General features: G+C 35.9%; 1 protein-coding gene across 1 annotated transcript in view; it reads right to left on the reverse strand.

Moving 5' to 3' along the window:
* Nucleotides 1-17,579, reverse strand: part of HMCN1 (hemicentin 1) — a 464,244-nt gene that overhangs the window by 363,132 nt on the left and 83,533 nt on the right. The window contains exon 2 of the mRNA XM_015543796.2: nucleotides 287-357. Coding sequence (XP_015399282.1) covers nucleotides 287-357 — 71 coding nt within the window. The remainder of the gene's footprint in view (nucleotides 1-286; nucleotides 358-17,579) is intronic.

The raw sequence follows: 17,579 nt of genomic DNA on the forward strand, positions 1-17,579 counted from the left end.
GTCAGTTAAGCATCGGACTTCAGCTGAGGACATGATCTCATGGTTCATGAGTTCGAGAACCGCATTGGGTTCTCCCCTTCCAGTCAGTAGCCCGTTTCAGATCCTCTGTCTCCCTCTCTCTCTACTTCCTCCCCTGCTCACTCCCTCTCTCTCAAAAATAAATAAACATTAAAAAAAATTTTTAACCCAAAATTATTTCTTTCAGGTTTAAAAATAAGGGAAATCAGACAAAAGTTCATGATTTTCCTTTCCCCTGAAACAAATAAAATTGAAAGCAAGCACTTACCTGAACATACAATTCTCTGAGTTCATATTGAAATTTCTTGGGATCTGTGGTAATTGTCACTGGGCCAATTTCTATGAGGATAAAAATGACAGAGGTAAGTAAATTGTAATCAATAGCATTAAAGAGTTTATCATGTTTGCAAATGTCTTCTCATTGTACACTACATGGTTATTTATTAGTAAAGAGATATATAGCCAGCAAAACAACAGACTGTTTCTCAGTTTATAGTTACCAAAGAATAACTTAAAATTTGCTGGAAATTATGTATATTCAGAGTGACTTTTTAGCCTTGGGAAATGCAAAGGGGCAGTCAAAAATGTTGTAAGACCAAGAGCCAGGAGACCCCAGGTTCAGTCCCTTTTTACTCCCATCAGTCAATGAATATTTATTGAACACCTACTTCATTGCTGGACTCTAAATTAATTACCCATCCATCCTATAATTCTGTTTTCTCAACTATAAATTGTAAATTTGTTTGCAACTTTTCTGTAAGTCCAAATTAGTTAAAAATAAGAAGTTTAATATTAAACAATAAAAATGACCTTCAATGCCACAGAGTTTTCAAGAACTTGCAGAAGCATTGATATGAAAACATTAAAAGTTGAAGAAATAGTCCCCATCACTTCCTTCCCTGGGCTGGGGCTGCTGTCCATCACTATCACCATTTGCCTGAGCCGGCTCTGACTTTGTGGTCACTGCCACCCTCACAACTACCCTGATATATTGCACAAACTACTATTCCAAATGGGAACAAGTGGGCCACTGCATTCCTTGGAAAACCAGGACCTAAGGTAGGTGAAAAGAAAGGGCCCAGACACCAGGGGTGGTTAATTTGGCAATATTTTTTTTTGTAGGATGCAGCATGTCTATAGTAAACATTTTCATTCACAAAGATAATTTTCTTAAAAATAACAATCAACCTTTAAAAGAGCAAGTGGATGGGGCACGTGCGTGGCTCGGTTGAGCATCCTACTCTTGGTTTTGGCTCAGGTCATGATCTCAGGGTTTGTGAGTTTGAGCCCCACATTGGGCTCTGCACTGAGAGTGCAGAGCCTGCTTAGGATTCTCTCTCTCTCCCTCTCTCTCTGCCCCGGCTCACTCGTTTGCTTGCTCTCTCTCTCTCAAAAAATTTTTAAAAAAATAGACAAAGTGCCTTTACGAGTATCAATTACTTCCTTAAGAAACACCCATACATTTAGTAATAGAGTATTAAAATTCATGAGTATCATGTGCACTGACACTAAATTCCTAGGGTGGATGGAAAGTTTTCCATTTTATCTAATGAAGATACAGGTTGCATTCAAAATGATAATGTGCAACTACAATACCAAATTATAAAAATATTTAACATATAATTTTTAACAAGACATTTTCTAGCTTCAAAGGCACACTGCTAGAAGAAGACTTTATGACTTCAAAGGATAATAATTAATTAGTCAGGCCTTCTATAATGTGCTAAATGTAATACAAAAATAGACTGTAGGGTTTTAGAAATAAATGAGGTAAATTGGAAAGGAAGCACAATTTGTCTGCCATAACCCATGTAATTTTTCTTAGAAATGACATGAAAAAAATGCCTCCAACCTTCATCATACAGATCACAGATCAGCCACCTAGCAGTATACAAAAGGAGTGGAGAGGCAATTGGAGAAATTGTGTGAAAATGCAAACATGTGCATTCCATACCAAGCAGAACAGTTATTAGTTATGTAAAAGTCTTGTCCCAAGTGTATGGAAAATCAGAGAAGCCTATTCCCTCGAGACTAAACAAAGGCATACTTTGCAAAGGAATGCATAATAGCAAAGAAAATGCCAGGCAGTTATACCCCGACATATAAAATGTCAGTAGCACTGTCAGGCCAAACTTCTATGTTCCTACATGGCATAATACTGAAATAATTCTAGAATTCAAAGCTCAAGAATTAGAAAGAAATACAAAGAATACTGGAAAAAGGCAATTACATAAGAATACAAAGAGAACATTCCCCATAATAATAATATAAAAAATAGTCCTGGATATATGCCTGTTCTTCAACACAGGAGATCAAGGACTGGTATTGAAGTAAGAGGACTGATTAGGTTTCATTTGTATCCATAGACTCAAATATCCATTTGTTTCCAATGAAGATAGGAAATCCCTCCTGAATTTCATTAATAAGCATTTTTGCAAACTATACTGGACAGCTGAGATAAATCTTTTATCAGTTATGAGAAATACTCAGGAGAGGTGAGGGCTTGCTGAGCTGCCATATCCCTCCAGCTGTAAGCATCCTTTCCAACTCTTTTGAATAGAATGATATGACTATTTGGCAAAATCAGCCCTCCTCCCTTTCAGGACCTGCTTCCATTCCACTCTTACTCTTCACTTAATAGAGCCCTGTGCCAGTGTGTTATGAGCAATTTCCTCTTCTCTTCCTTTTGGCTCATGTTAGTTTCATCCCCTGCCAAGGCTTTGATGACATCCAGTAGGTACAACTTTGTCCTCTCTTCCTGCCCGAACACGGCCCTCTATTGCATATAGAATTAAATGAGAACTCTCCAAGGCATTCCAGGCCTCTCTCCTATTAATCCAATTTTCTACCTTTGTCAACACCCCTTAGCATGAGGCCACTGTGCTTCCTCACCATCCCATGGCCATCCCCACTGTCTTTCATCTGTCCATATACTGCTCATTCTAAAAAGCCTGACTTAAGTCCTACTCCTTGAATGTTTTGACTTTTCTCCAATTTGCTTTAATGTTGTTTTGATAATATTTGTACAGTAAACACATGGGAATAATGAAGATGCACAGCATTCAAGAGAATGCAGAGATCACCTCCACTTTATTCAGTTAACTTTATGTAGCGATTTACAAATAAAACACACCAAAAATCACCTAATCAATCAACCATCAATCTCCAAACAAAAGCACTGAGCTAGAAGGGACATCAAAGATCATTTCATTCAATCTCTTTATCTACAGAAGAAAACTTGAGGTCCAGCAAAGATGAAATTGAAAACTTGGGTGGTTTGAAAAAAAAAAAGGTTAAGATTTCTGAATATATTTTCTATACAGAGCAATCTGCCTGGCTCACTAATATTTCTTCTTTTCCAAGATCTCCATTCTGTTGATGACTAAAGTACCACTAACTTTCTCCTCCTTTCCTCTGAACCACAGGCAAGACAGGCCATGATCAAGTGCCTAAACTGATGTGTACAACATCCAGGATTCTTAATTGTTGCAGGCCTGGATATTGTCTTTAATAGACCAAAGAACAATAAAGAAAAAAATAAAGGTTAAAGGTCAAGCCCAGGCCTTCAGATCCTTTATTTCTTGCTCATTTCCTTACATCATGGAGACTCCATGCTATAGCTAAAGACCATGAGACATGATCGATATGATGACAGTAATAAGTCAACTAAGAAAGTTTTCAGTTTTCCCTATTAACTAAATGTTTGTTTTTTAATCAAGTTACTAATACATAATCAATAGACACAATTTTCCATATACACTTTGTCTTACAAAACAAAAGAATCATTACAGCAACATGCATTATTACAAATGTAAGAAATACGTCATGCTTCAGAAGACCACTTTTTATTAAAAAAAAAAAAACACACACACAACAGGGTCCAAAACTCCAAGGCAATCTCCCCTTTCCATTAATTTTGTTGTATCTCGTTTCCTAGGGACTTATCAGATAGGTTGGATTTATTTCCAGCATCTCAGCCATTGTTCTCTTAATCTGAGTTGCTAGATTGTATTTAAGAAAATAATGGAAAGAAGTTCACAATGTAATATTTTCTTTCACTGCTTCACTTGGCAAGATCAATATCCAGTTTCTCACTTCCTTTTTCCTTTCCACTAACAGATTTCTGCTCTTTACAGTTTTTCTTTACTCAAAGTGTTTCTTGATAATAAGAGAAATAGTTACTGCTGCTTGCTGGGGTTTAAACACTGCCTGTGCATGATTTGATAACACTATGCACAATTGTTTTGGTTTTCAAAAATACATAGTTCACGGCTTTATATTTATAGTGACACATAAATATGTGAAAAGTTAAAATGAGACCCCTAAGCTACATTATAAACTAATCAGTATTTTCAAAGCATTATAGAAAAATCAAAAATAACTATAAATCATAAGGCCTATCATAACGGAAATTTAAAGATAGTTGAAAACTACATAGTTGAAAATTTATACATAAGCCATGGAAACTTAGAAAGTCTAATTTAGCAGCTGAAAAGAGCTAAGTGATACAAAAAAGATGGCAAACTTTCTCAGTGCCCAGAGAAAATAGAGACCCCTGAGTCTAGGGAAACACAGTGAAGGCATCAGGAGGAGGAGATGAGGAATGCATTTGGGACTTGAGGAAAGCACCAGATTTTTTTTTTAATTTTAATGTTTGTTTGTTTGTTTATTAAATATATGAAATTTATTGTCAAATTGGTTTCCATACAACACCCAGTGCTTATCCCAACAGGGGAGAAAGCACCACATTAACAGAGGGTGGTATTAGAACAAAGAAATTCCAGGCATTGGGACACGGGTGGTTCAAAACTGCTTCCATGAACTGAATCTCAACTGTTACTCTCTCTAAAAATTCTACTCCTGGGCAATTAAACACAAATCAATTAGAATGTCTTCTATGTGCAAACCTACTTGTAAATAGACATATTCAAAGCATTCAAGTTGTCTAAAGGAAAATTAATAAATTCTGTTTCCTTGTTTGGGGATGCTACAGAAAATCAGATTAATAACTATATTTACTTTTACTGTTTTCGATTTAATCCACAATGCACTCTTTCTAGATTTCTCTATTCTCACTCAATTATAATGTTGCTGTCCAGCACCATTTTTAAATGATCTACATCTAATCCACAAAAACAGAACTGTCTCCTGACTTTGAACTAAGCTAAGGACAAGTATATTTCAGCACTTATTTGCGTACACTCCTACTCACAATAGAATAGGTAATTTTCAAGACCCTTAAAGGCCCTTAATGATTGTTTTGACATGAAGTGATGTATTTGGTGTGTTTTATAAAATCCAGGCCAATGATGAATTCATGCATAGCATGTTATCTAGTATTGATTAAATGGCATTCTGCTCTACTATCCAAAGAGATTATTCATTTAATGATGTTATATGATAACCTTAAATATATGCACTTAACAAAATTGCAGCTAATATATGTAAAATGCAAGGGTCATTTCACTTGGACTGTTAAACAAGATATAGAAAAAATCGTGAACATGAATTTACCAATGTTACACAGCTGTTTAGAACAGGAAGCAAAGAAGAATGTCTTAATAATTGACACAGGATTTTGAGGTATATTGAGTAGGAAGGATGTTATTGCTTACACTGGACCTTAGCCATAGCTGGAGAAAGCACTCTTGCAAAAACAGCCGTGGGATTTTTAATGGGCAACAAAATTCAAATTCAAGGTTTTACATGAAATCCTAAATAAAAAATGGCATTTTAGCACCAAAACATATCTATGCATTGATAAGGTATACTCAGATAGGAAAACATAAAATATTTTCTCATGCTATTTAATAAAATTTAATTAATAAGCTTTCCAGTGTGATTAAGGTACTTTGAAAACAAACAAGAAAATGAATACTATGTACAAGAACATTTTAAAATTTAAACAGTGATATTCTAAGTAAATGTGTTTTTAATTTTAAGATAAAAGTATTAAAATTCATTTCAAAGTTTTAATTGTTCTCTTAGACAATTCTTTAGCATTAATGGCCTTTCAAATAAATCTAGACATCAGTGAGGGACAAAGAAAAATTATAAAAGGAGTAAAATGCTGTTGAAGAAAAAGTACATTTACAAGTCCTTAGAAATGAATTGTTAGTGTTGTTAAAATTTCCACGTTAGGAGAATAGACTTAATTTCAGCCCTGATTGTTTCCACAACTAAACAAATATATGGAGTCCTTTGATCATGTTTTCAGGGAAACTATAATGCAGAGATCCAAAATCATATTTATGAAGTAACACTTTATTTGCAAAAAAATATGGGAATCACAGACATTGCTAAAAATATGATAGATGGATTTATGTGTCTCTATATATGTGATAGTATATATATGGTTTCCCCCCCAAATTGCATTCATTTACTCAACCAACAGACACTATATCCTTACAGTTAGTTCCAACTGGCAGGAAAAAGCACAAACAAGCAAATACATTTAAAGAGTTAGCAGAATCAGACATGTCTGGGTGTGTCCTACAAATTAAAGGGCTGACTTCAGGGACTTAAGACCGGTGCATTTGTATGAGGTCCTGCTCTCAGAGGCCTCTGCTCTGTTGAGAATACTTTGCAGTCAACTGTCTTGAAATAATTTTATCTTTGAATTTGTGTTTTATAAGTCAAGTTCAATGGGACAATGGAACATACAGTCTGAGCTTGGAGCCTTAGCTCATGGTGGGTCCTGCCTGCCACCACTTCTGAGGACAAGTTCTCAGCCACCTCTTCTCCCACTCACACATGCCCCACGCTCTACCAAGCAGCCCTGTTGCTGCCTCGGTAGGCTGTCACCATCTATCATCCACCCAAGCAGGGACCTGGATGTGAGGATAGGGAGGGGTGGGAGCTCCGGCCACCAGAAGCCATGTCTCAGCCAGGGCAAACCTTCCACACACTCTCCACCCAGGTACCAAGCACATATCAATGCCATGATTTAAAGATCCCTGGGAGTCGCCTGTCTGCCAAGGGTTGGAGCTACAGAAAGAGATGTGTGGCTCAGATGACCAGACCTTGCCCCAGGCTGACGCACAGTGCTTGTCCCACGCCTGGCAGGGGGGTGCAACTCCACAGCCCATCTGGCCCGATGCCGAGCTCAGCCCACAGTGCAAGTCAGGACCCCAAGGGTAAGCATGGGTCTGTACTTGGCTCACAGATATTCTGGTGCCCAGGGGTGCTCCCTCTAGGCACCATATCTAAAGGCTCTTCTTTTCCTCCTTGCAGCTCTCTGAAGTCTGTCTTCAACCATTAGCATGGATTTTACTATCCATCTTTATTTTGTACAATGCCAGGGATTTGAGAGAGAGAGACAGAGACAGAGCACGAGCAGGGGAGGGGCAGAGTGACAGAGGGACACAGAATCCAAAGCAGGCTCCAGGATCTCAGCTGTCAGCCCAGAGCCCGACACGGGGCTCGAACTCACAAGCCGTGAGATCATGACCTAAGCCAAAGTCAGACGCCCAATCAACTGAGCCACCCAGGCGCCCCTGTACAATGCCAGTTTTAAATGCAAATATCAGAGCATTTAACTCCTGCGTGGATTCAACCAAATTATACAATCTGTATTTTGTGTTGATGCCAGATGGTGCCTCCAACTGGCTAGAAGAGACACACACAGGCCGGACTTAGGAAGATTGAAGGAGGAACCATTCATTTATAATCCCAGCAGCAGTGTACGTGTTCCAAATTTATCATGACACTGAATTAAGTAATACTCCTTATTGAAGAATAGAAAAGATTTTTTAATGAAAAAAAAAAAACCCCACGGTTATATAAAAGAAAGCTAAATATTAAAATGTATGTATTCTGACAAGTCAATTTATGGATTTAATACATTAAGAATCTCAGAAAAGTTTTTTTGCTTGTGTGTGCTGTGTTTATTTTAAACAGCACATGGTCGTTTTATATTAATGAAAATTGACAAGGTAATAAAGGACATCACAAGCATCAATAACTAAGAGGACAGTACTGCTGGTATACAAATGAATATATAGTAACTAGAAAAAAATTAATCTACATACAAACTACTATCTGAAGATAAGGTACATAAAATAAGATTATTTAAAAAATATTTAACTTTAATTCATATTTTATAGTATATAGCAAAATAAACTCTAAAAGGCTTACATGGTTCAATATAACCATTATTATAATTTTACCTGAATCCAAATTAGAATATAAATCAGATCTATAAAAGAATAACATTCTTCTTTTCAAAGCAATAGAATAAATCACTAGGAAAAATACTGACAAATATGAATATATAGAAATCAAATGAAAATTGATTACACTCAGGGTGAGTACAGCATAACATACAGAGTAGTCGAATCACTATCTGTACACCCAAAACTAACATGCACTGTGTGTCAACTATACTTCAATTTAAAAATATCAAATGAAAATTAAATTCTAAAATAAAATAAAGCCAGATTTGGCAACACTTACGTCATCAATTAAAATAAATTAAAATCTACACTACCTGAAGAGATCATTCAAATTTGTACAAACAAAATAATAAAGTACCAATCACTACATAAAAAGAAAATTCATTAAAAGAAGGAAACCAAAGAAATAAGACCAGAAGCAAATGTCTGTATTTAGTTATAGTGAAAGAGATGTAAACTTCAGTCACTTTTAAGTACTTGTAAGAAAGAAAAGAATCTTTTTTAAGAGTATCACTCAAACTGTAACACAACCTGGAATATGTGTACTGTCGGTAAGATTATAAGTGGTTACCACTTCAGTGAAATTTACTATAGTTATATGTATTTTAGGTATGGTAAGTCTTTTTTTAAAAAATTTTTTTAGTATTTATTTTTTGAGACAATGCAAGAGACAGAGTGCAAGCAGCGGAGGGGCAGACAGAGGGAGACACAGAATCTGAAGCGGGCTCCAGGCTCCAAACTGTCAGCCCAGAGCCCGACACGGGGCTCAAACTCACGAACCGTGAGATCATGACCTGAGCTGAAGTCGGACGCTTAACTGACTGAGCCACTCGGGCACCCTGGTATGGTAAGTCTTAAAAGTCTCTTCTGATAAAGTTATTTTCCTTTTTGTTGTAATTCAGTGGAAATAAAAAAGACAATGACATGACTAAGGTATCAACAAATAATGTCAAAATAGAGAAATGTTTAGAAATATAAATCTCTAAATAATATTGGGCAGCAATTAAACCATTGTTCTGTGTTGAAACACAAGTAAACATTTATTGTAGAACATTAAATAAAAAGGGAAAACATAAATTGTATATACACTTTGATTCCAACAACAGAGACAAATATGCATAAGGACAAATTCTGGAAGGTCACACCAGAGTAAAAAATGATGTTTGGAAGAGGTAGAACAATGCATACTTTTTTTTTTTCATCAAAAAACTTTCAAATTAGTGGACCCATAAATTAAGGAAGGAAAAATTTCACTTGAGCACATATAAGCTTGAGGTTGTACTCATGAATTTTGGCTGTATTCATGAATTTGCAGCTCTTAATTGGTTTATAATGGTCTCTAGAAAAAGGCACACAAATATCTCTCAGCATTGGGTAAATCACAAGGAAAGCACTGATCTGGGACATTATCTATTACTGTTGTGAGGTGAAATATTTGAAGAAGGTGAAATACTTAGAATTTAATCAAAACAGTCATTGTCTGGACAGAGTATTCTTTTTCAGTCCTCTCACTTCAAGCTTTCATCTTTCTTTTAAGTCCACAACTCTTGGCAATGTCATCTTCCTACTGTTAGTCTTTATTGAATATACAAAGAATTCCTTCTGATGGAATGAAATAAAACACTCTGCAAAACTTGTAACCCTGAAATTCAACCTCAATCATATTTTGGTTCTATTATTGTTATTTTTATTTTCTCTCCACACTCTGGCAATGATGTGTGCCTATTCATATACACATGTGTCTCTAGTCTTGTTTTTTTCTCTTCAGAGGAAAAATACTGAAAACACAAAATATTCAGTGTAATTATAAAGACTGAACATGAAACTGAATCATCAATGAGAGCATCCATTTTAAATTTAAATACCTCTCCTAAATACGAAGAAATTCAAAGTATTAGTTATTAGTATTAGTTATTAAAGTATTACTTATTAGTATTAGTTGGTGGCTGAAAGTATCACTGAGTTGGAAGTTACCACAGTCTCATTAAGGTCGATGAAGTTAATTACTTTGTTTCAGTGTGAATATTTTCCAAAGGTATTTTCAACCCAAGACAAATCTGCACCTGGTGCCCATAGTTGGTACTGGGAAGGCATCTACATAGCAGCCGTCCCACTTCCTCTCTTCTCAGGTCACCAACACACTGCTGCAATTGCAAGGCCAGGCATGTGTGTCCCCACAGATACCAACAGGTTGTGGCACATGTCCAATACTTGCCAAACACTATAGATAAGGAACAAGAGACATTCTGTTGCGTTTTTCTGGTATCACAGTGATCAGTTTCTTATCACCACAGGGTTTCAGTATCTCTGCTCCAAGTTCCCATGCTTCTCTACTTCATTTTGAAGAGCATTCCTGTTAACTGATTATATCAAGCCTTCTCTTTAAAACCTGAACTCCAAAAGGCAGGGGTTGTTTCTTTGTTGTACGGTCTGTACTCAAACCAAAATGTAATAACTAACATATATTTTATAGCCATCCATTAATAACAATTAGCAGAGACACTGCAAGGGAGATTTGTCCAAGTAAAGTTCCCAACCACACTGATTAATAGTGCTTAGATTGGTGCTGGTCCAGATCCCACCAGAAAATCTTCATAGACTAGATGAAAGTGTCATTTGTTTTGGAATTGTTTATTCACATGGTCCATGTTTACTGAATGTTGGACTGAAGAGGCAGTCTACTGCTTTGGTTAAGAGTTCAGGTTCCCCCTTATCAAACCAAACTTTTCTTCAAGACTTCACTTCGGTCTCAACTTTTTAGAATACCTTCCCGAATGTTTCAACTCTTAGAGATCATTCTTCTGAATTATTTTAATGACATGTCTTAACTGCTTGTTTGGTATTTACCAGATGTGATAGGCATTTTCTAAAATGGCCTCCAATGATCCCCACTGGCTGATATTCACACCCTGTGTAATCAATCCCCTCTCCTTGAGTATGGGCTGAAACCTAATGACTTCTAATGAAGAGAATAGTGCAAAAGTGATGGGCTATCACTACCAAGATTAGGTTACAAAGAGACTATGGCTTCTGTCTTCATACCCTCTCCTGCTCTTTAATTAAAATTACCCCTTGTGCTCCCCTATTTTCCTATAGAGAGGCCCACATGGAAGGAACTGAGGGCAGCCTCTGGCCAAGCCATCCAGGACCTGAAGCTTTCTCCATCCAACAGCTCATGAGGAACTCAATCCTGCCAACAACCATGTTGGTAACTAAGTGGACCCTTCTCCTGTCAAGCCATGAAATGACTACAGACCAAATGGGGAGAGTAGCTGCTTAATATTACATTACCAAGGGAAGACCTCTCTTTCATTTTCTTTGTATAAAATGAATGTCCACAGGGGCGCATGGGGGCTCAGTCAAGTGTCCAAGTTCAGCTCAGGTCATGATCTCACTGTTGGTAAGTCCAAGCCCCACGTCGGGCTCTTTGCTGCCACCAGAGCCCACTTTGGATCCTCTTTCTCTCTGCCCTCCCCCACTCGTGTGCGCTCACTCTCTCTCTCTCTCTCTTTCAAAAATAAATTACCATTAAAAAACCAAAATGAATGCTCATAATCTCCACCCATTTTTATATTGGGCTGTTGGTATTTTTTGTGTCAATTTGTAGAATTCTTTATACACTAAATAATGTTTTGTCTGTTATATGAATTGCAAAAAGTTTTCTCTACTTTGATGTTTCTTATAAGCAATTTTGACCATGCAGAAAGTTTTCTTTTATGAAGTAAGTAAAATTTATTACTCTTTTTCTTATGGTTCCTGATTTTTATCATAGTTGGGAAAGCTTTTTCATGTTGAAGTTATATAGAATTCTCCCTCCCATGATATCTTCTATTACTTTTATGGTTTATGTTCTACATTTACATCAATGATCTATTTGAAGTTTCTTCTGGTATAAGCTATGAGGTATGGATCCATTTTTGTTTCCAGATGGCTACCCTGTTGACTCATTATTATTTATTGAAAAATCCATTTTTCCCCATTGATATTACATGTACTACAATTCACATATGTATTCTATATTCTTTTCCATTAATTTTTCCCTCCATGCCCAGAACCAAACTGTCTTAATAATTGAGGTCTACTAAATTTTAATCTCTGGCGGGGCTAATTCCACATCATTGCCCTCCTTTTGTTAAATTTTATTGGCTATTTGTGCTTGTATATTTTTTTCCATTATCAACTTTAGATCAGCCTATCTAAATCCCCAAAATATCCTGAAAGTATTTTTGTGATTGTCACATAAACTTACAAAATGAATCGGGAGATACTGACAAGATGCTGAGACTTTCCATGGTGTATTATTCTAAATATCAAAGTATTCTTCCAGGAACATTAGAAGCCTTTTAAAAAAGTTTTTTTTTTCCTTTTTCCATATAGAAGGTTGCACACTTCTTGTTAATATTTTATATATGTATATATATTTTTTGATGAACATTGGGGATCTTTCTTCCATTATGTCTCCTAATGCTTGTAAATTTGTATATATGAAAGCCACTGATTTTGTATACTAATTTTTTTTCTCTCACTGCTGTTTGGAATTTTTTTACTCTGTGTAATAATTGTCAGCTGATTCTTTTGGTTTTTCAAGTACATAATCATATGATTTAAGCTGCAAATGTTTTCCTATTTTTATATCCCTAGTTTATTTCCCTTGTCTAATTGTGTTGGTTAGTACTCCAGAACAATGTTAAATAATAGTAGTGATCTATTATCAACTAGTTATACATCCACTAGTGATCCACCAGTGATCCAATAATGGACATTCTCTGTTGCCAAAATTATCAAGAATGCTTCTAGTGTTTCCCCACTAAGAATGGCACTGGATTTGGGACTGAAATAGACCTATTTTACCAGGTAAAGAAAATACCTATTTCCAATTGTACTAGAGGTTTTTCTTTTTGTTAAGTCTGAACATTAAATTTTGTTGCCTTTTCACAAGTATGAATATAATCATGTGCTTTCTTCCTTAAATGTAATGTTAATAGATTTCTTTTTATTTATTGAACCATTATTATCTACCTCCCTGAAATAAACCCCTTTAATCAGGATGTTTTATTCTTTTAATATCTGCTAGATTCTGTTTGTCAACATTTTATTTAGGATGTTTACATAGTTTCTTGCATGAACATAAACATGAATGATCTAAAGTTTTCTTTTAAATACAGTCTTTGTTGGCAAGGGAATTAAAAGCAAAAGTGAATTACTGGGACCTTATGAAGATAAAAAGCTTCTGCACAGCAAAGGAAACAACCAACAAAACTAAAAGGCAACCAACGGAATGGGAAAAGATATTTGCAAATGACATATCAGACAAAGGGCTAGTATCCAAAATCTATAAAGAGCTCACCAAACTCCACACCCGAAAAACAAATAACCCAGTGAAGAAATGGGCAGAAAACATGAATAGACACTTCTCTAAAGAAGACATCCGGATGGCCAACAGGCACATGAAAAGATGTTCAACGTCGCTCCTCATCAGGGAAATACAAATCAAAACCACACTCAGATATCACCTCACGCCAGTCAGAGTGGCCAAAATGAACAAATCAGGAGACTATAGATGCTGGCGAGGATGTGGAGAAACGGGAACCCTCTTGCACTGTTGGTGGGAATGCAAATTGGTGCAGCCTCTCTGGAAAGCAGTGTGGAGGTTCCTCAGAAAATTAAAAATAGACCTACCCTATGACCCAGCAATAGCACTGCTAGGAATTTATCCAAGGGATACAGGAGTACTGATGCACAGGGGCACTTGTACCCCAATGTTTATAGCAGCACTCTCAACAATAGCCAAATTATGGAAAGAGCCTAAATGTCCATCAACTGATGAATGGATAAAGAAATTGTGGTTTATATACACAATGGAATACTACGTGGCAATGAGAAAAAATGAAACATGGCCTTTTGTAGCAACGTGGATGGAACTGGAGAGTGTGATGCTAAGTGAAATAAGCCATACAGAGAAAGACAGATACCATATGGTTTCACTCTTATGTGGATCCTGAGAAACTTAACAGAAACCCATGGGGGAGGGGAAGGAAAAAAAAAAAAAAGAGGTTAGAGTGGGAGAGAGCCAAAGCATAAGAGACTGTTAAAAACTGAGAACAAACTGAGGGTTGATGGGGGGTGGGAGGGAGGGGAGGGTGGGTGATGGGTATTGAGGAGGGCACCTTTTGGGATGAGCACTGGGTGTTGTATGGAAACCAATTTGACAGTAAATTTCATATATTAAAAATAAATAAAATAAATAAATAAATAAATAAATAAATAAAATAAAGTATGTAAGTCAAATAAATAAATAAATAAATAAATAAATAAATAAATAAATAAATACAGTCTTTGTTAAATTTTGATGTCAATTCCATGCTAGCATCATTCTAAACACTGTTAATTTTTTTTTCCTGTTCTCTGGAATACTTTTTGGGTTTTTAAGGGTCTGGTAGAATTCTTTTGTGAAACCATCAGGGCCTAGTGCTATTGATGATAATGGGTGTGGGGCATAGATTTCTCTGCCCCACTCCCCATTCCCAGGTAATTTGTATGTTTTTATTTTCTATGTGTTTTAGAAACTTTTAGATAATTCTCTCTCTAGAAATTTAACACTTTCTTCATTTTTTCAAATTACTCACCTAGAGTTTGGAAAACAAAATCTCTTGTGACTTAAATTTGCAGGATTTTGAAGTTATTTTCCTATTATCCTTTCTTACATTATATATTTGTGCACTCTACATTTGTTATTTCACTAGCTAACATTTTACTTTTCCCGAGTATTTCTATTCATCTCTTATCTAATTCATTTATTTCTGCTTTAATGTATATTAATTTCATTTTGTTTGCTATAGACTGACTTTGCCATTTTCTTCAAACTTTCTAACTGACTACTCAAAGTAGTAAATCTATACTTTTTCTTCTGAAATTTGTTTTATCTGAACTACAGATTCTAGTATGCTGTGTTTCTATTGTATTTATTTTCTAGATTTTAACCATTTTAGTTTATATTTCCTCTTTGATACGACTTTAAAAGAAAGATTTGTAAATCTGATCAAGTGTCATTTTAAATTTTTTCTCCTCTTAATGCTTTCTAGTTTTATTACATTGTGATTAGTGCAATTTTCCTTGTGGTACTGCAAATGTTCGGTTTCTGTCAACATTCCATGGTCACTTGAGAAGACGTATTCTCTGTTTTCAGGAAACAGTTTTAAATGTCAATCAGATCCATCTTATAAATTATGTTGGCTACATCTTACATATTTACATAATTTTGTTTATTTGATCTGTTATGAACTATGGAAGAAAATTAAGTTGCTTCTATTAATACTGTTTTGTTCAATCAATGGTACAGAGATATATTTCTCTGTTATATTTTCATTGTGAATGTTTCAATCCTTTATAAAGTGTTATTTTGTTTCACTTAACATTATAAAGTGTTCTTTTTGACTCATTTCAATTCAGTGTGACTTATACTGAACCCTGCCTTGTATCATCAAGATCATGACTTTAGCTTGCTTTTATAAATTTAAAAAAAAAAAATTATGCTTTTATTTTAGTTTTGAGAGAGTGAGAGCAGGAGAGGGGCAGAGAGAGAGACGGAGACAGAATCTGAGGCAGGCTCCAGGCTCTGAGCTGTCAGCGCAGAGCCTGATGTGGGGCTTGAACTCACAGACTCCTAGATCATGACCTGAGCCGAAGTCAGGATGCCCAACCGACTGAGCCACCCAGGCACCCCTAGCTTGCTTTTAAGTTGCATTTGAAATAAATGTACTTACTTTCACTGCCATTCTCTTTCCCTGTATTGTTCCATTTTTGTAAGCTTTATTATTTCTACTGTCAGAACAACTAACAGTATAGTCTCTACTGTTGCCCTAGTGGCCACATTTGGTTCACTCTTAGTCAAAGAGTTACATGGATCGAGCGCTCATAGCTACTACTCTTGTAGTTTTTTCAGACATCTCTTGAAGGACTGTGGCTCATCTAAAAAATTCTTTAAGACGTTTCCCAGGAACAATATTCCGAGTTGTGCATGTTCAAAATTGTTTCCTATTGCTTTTGTACTTTAACATTTTTGCTGGTTGTAAAATTCTTACGTCACACTCTTCCTCAAGATTTTACACACGTTGTTCCGCTATCTTCTAGCACTGAATATGTTACAGGTAGTTTAAGGTCACATTGATCTTTTTCTTCTACATGTAACTTCTTTTTCATCACCCAAAGGATTCTTTCACTACCTCTGATGTTAAGCAAGTTAACTTGGATATGTTTTTATGTTGACAGCTTTGGGGCAGTTTCCATTGGGCTTGCTATGTTTGATTTTCAACATGTAAACTAAAGTCTTCTTTAATTTATTGAAATGCATTTAATTTGTATTTTTAAGTACTTACTTCATCACAGAACTTCTGTTTTCATTTTTAGTGAGTCCAATAATGCGTGTGCTTGATTTTCTTTGCCTGTCTTCTATAGCTACCAATCTCTAATTCTTTTAAAAAAAATTGTTTTAATGTTTATTTTTGAGAGAGAGAGCAAGCAGAGAAGGGGCAGAGAGAGAGGGAGACACAGAATCCGAAGCAGGCTCCAGGCTCTGAGCTGTGAGCATAGAGCCCGATGCAGGGCTCGAAACCACAAACCATGAGATTGTGACCTGAGCTGAAGCCAGATGCTTAACTGACTAAGCCACCCAGGCGCCCCTCTAATCCTTTTAAACTTTTAAAATGTGTTTCATGTTGCTCACTTTTCTCACATCCATCCTCTGGACCTTTGCTGTTTCAGCAATGTTGTTTTTTTTTTTTTAATTTTCCTGCCAACCTAACCTTTATTTCTGTGATGGTTTTATTTTTCTCTTCCATTTCTTTCTCAAGCCTCTCCAATGTTACATTAGTATTTCTCTTTTCTAAGTTCTTCTATTTTTGATTTGCACTAATCCTTCATAGAGACATTTATTTCTTTAAGGTTTTGTTTTATTTTCAAATTTATGGTACAATGTTCAATAACTTTTGTCTCTTTCATGGCCACATTGTTTTATTTTTTTCATAAACTTTTCTTACCTGGCTTTCAGTTTTCCCCTCATTTCCTCATGTTTTCCTTGTGATTTCTTTTTTTAAAAAAGATCTTGGGCTGGTTCTATTTTTACACTGTAGTATTGAAACTCGGGTTTTTTTTTGTTTTTGTTTTGTTTTTTGGTTTTTTTTCTGTACCACTGTTTACCGGAGGTTCACGTGGGGAAGGGTCCAGGGACAAGATCCAGGATAACAGCACTTTTTCTCATGATAAAGGATTTAGTTTGTATGTTTATTTGCCCTTTACATTTCCTCAGCCAATAAACAGAGCAGCTGTGGCAGTTTTCTTAAGGGTCCCCTTCTCTGTTGCAATAGAGACCAGCTATTTGCTGAAATACAG

Source organism: Panthera tigris, chromosome F3, assembly GCF_018350195.1.
Source record: "Panthera tigris isolate Pti1 chromosome F3, P.tigris_Pti1_mat1.1, whole genome shotgun sequence".
Lineage (NCBI taxonomy): Eukaryota > Metazoa > Chordata > Mammalia > Carnivora > Felidae > Panthera > Panthera tigris.